Source organism: Fonticula alba (assembly GCF_000388065.1).
Source record: "Fonticula alba strain ATCC 38817 unplaced genomic scaffold supercont2.163, whole genome shotgun sequence".
In the NCBI taxonomy this organism is placed as follows: domain Eukaryota; order Rotosphaerida; family Fonticulaceae; genus Fonticula; species Fonticula alba.
Genome location: NW_009243133.1, coordinates 1 through 1,186, shown reverse-complemented (window position 1 = coordinate 1,186; position 1,186 = coordinate 1). Strand labels below are relative to the sequence as shown.

The window sequence follows — 1,186 nt, the reverse complement described above, 5'->3', positions numbered from 1 at the left end:
GGGGGGATGGGCGAGCCGCCGGGGCTGTGGGCCATGCGCTGGCCCGGGGAGCGGGGGGAGGGGGGGCGGGGGAGCAAGCCCGGGCGCTGGTGGCGCGGCGTGGCCACGGGCGCCGGCCGGTCCCCCCCCCCCGGCCAGGAGCGACGTCGGCCGCCGAGGGCACATGGCTTTTATCACCGTGTCCGTTCGCACCTGGGCGGCTGTGCTGGGACTGACGCATTTGGCGCGAATGCGCGTCGGCCGGCCGGCCGGCCGGCCGGACGACACACCTGCAGCTACGAGATCCTGGATGTGGACCCCCGCGTGGCGGCGCGGAATGCCCGGTGGCGGCGCACCGGCGAGATCCTGCCCTTCAGCTCGAAGTACTCGGCCGAGCTGACGCCCACCCAGAGCAGCCCGCTGGGCGGCCGCAAGGACCGGGTGAGCATGCGATGGGCCAGCCGCCGGGGCAGCGACAGCTCCTCCTACAAGACGCCGTTCTCCTCGTCCGGGGCGTCGTACGCGTCGAGCCGGCGCGGGTCGGTGTCCGGCGGCAAGGGGCCCAGCGGCATGGCCGGCGGCCCGGGGGCCGGGGGCCCGATGGCCGCCGGCGGCACGGCCGACATCCCCTGGATCTCGGCCGACGACCCGCCGACGAATGAGTACTTCCTCGGGGGCGAGGGGCCGGCCGAGTTCGAGCCCGGGGCGTCGCTCGGCCCGGGCGAGGCGGCCCCCATGGAGGCCGGCCGGCCCGGCAGCATCCTGGTGGGGGTCAGCCAGGCCACGCTCGCGGCCGGGCCCGGCTCGCAGCCGGCCGCCCCGGCGACATCACGGCTCCCGCCCCGTACCATGGGCCAGCGGCTGCGGGTCCTGTTCGGGTGGGTGGCCGGGGCGGTGGGGGCCCGGTCGGGCGCGGCCGTGGCCGGGCCACCGCACGAGGAGCTCGACCGCCCGGCCGCCGGGCGCATCCTGCTCAATCAAGACCCGCTGGGCATCTTCCCGGCCGAGGCGGAGCTCCTGCTCGAGGACCTGGGCGGGCCGGCGGTCTTTGTCAGCCCCTCGCGAGACTACCTGGTACGAAGGGCGGCGAGGGGACCCCCGGCCGCCGTGGGCCGATGGGCTGCTGTGCCACTTTGCCGTGTCCCTGGGGGCGGGCTTTGGTCGGGGGCTGGCTCGGTGCCTGGCCTTCTGGTGTGTGGGGGGCGGG

The 1,186-nt window shown here is 77.0% G+C and overlaps 1 protein-coding gene across 1 annotated transcript; it reads left to right on the top strand.

The window, feature by feature from the left end:
• Positions 1 to 163: 163 nt before the first annotated feature.
• H696_06367 (hypothetical protein) lies at positions 164 to 1,053 on the top strand (the record flags this gene model as incomplete). The annotated part of the gene is made up of 2 exons (XM_009500107.1): positions 164 to 180; positions 276 to 1,053. Coding segments are annotated over 2 exons (795 nt in total), but the record flags the coding sequence as incomplete, so codon positions are not given.
• Between the last annotated feature and the right edge of the window lie 133 nt (positions 1,054 to 1,186).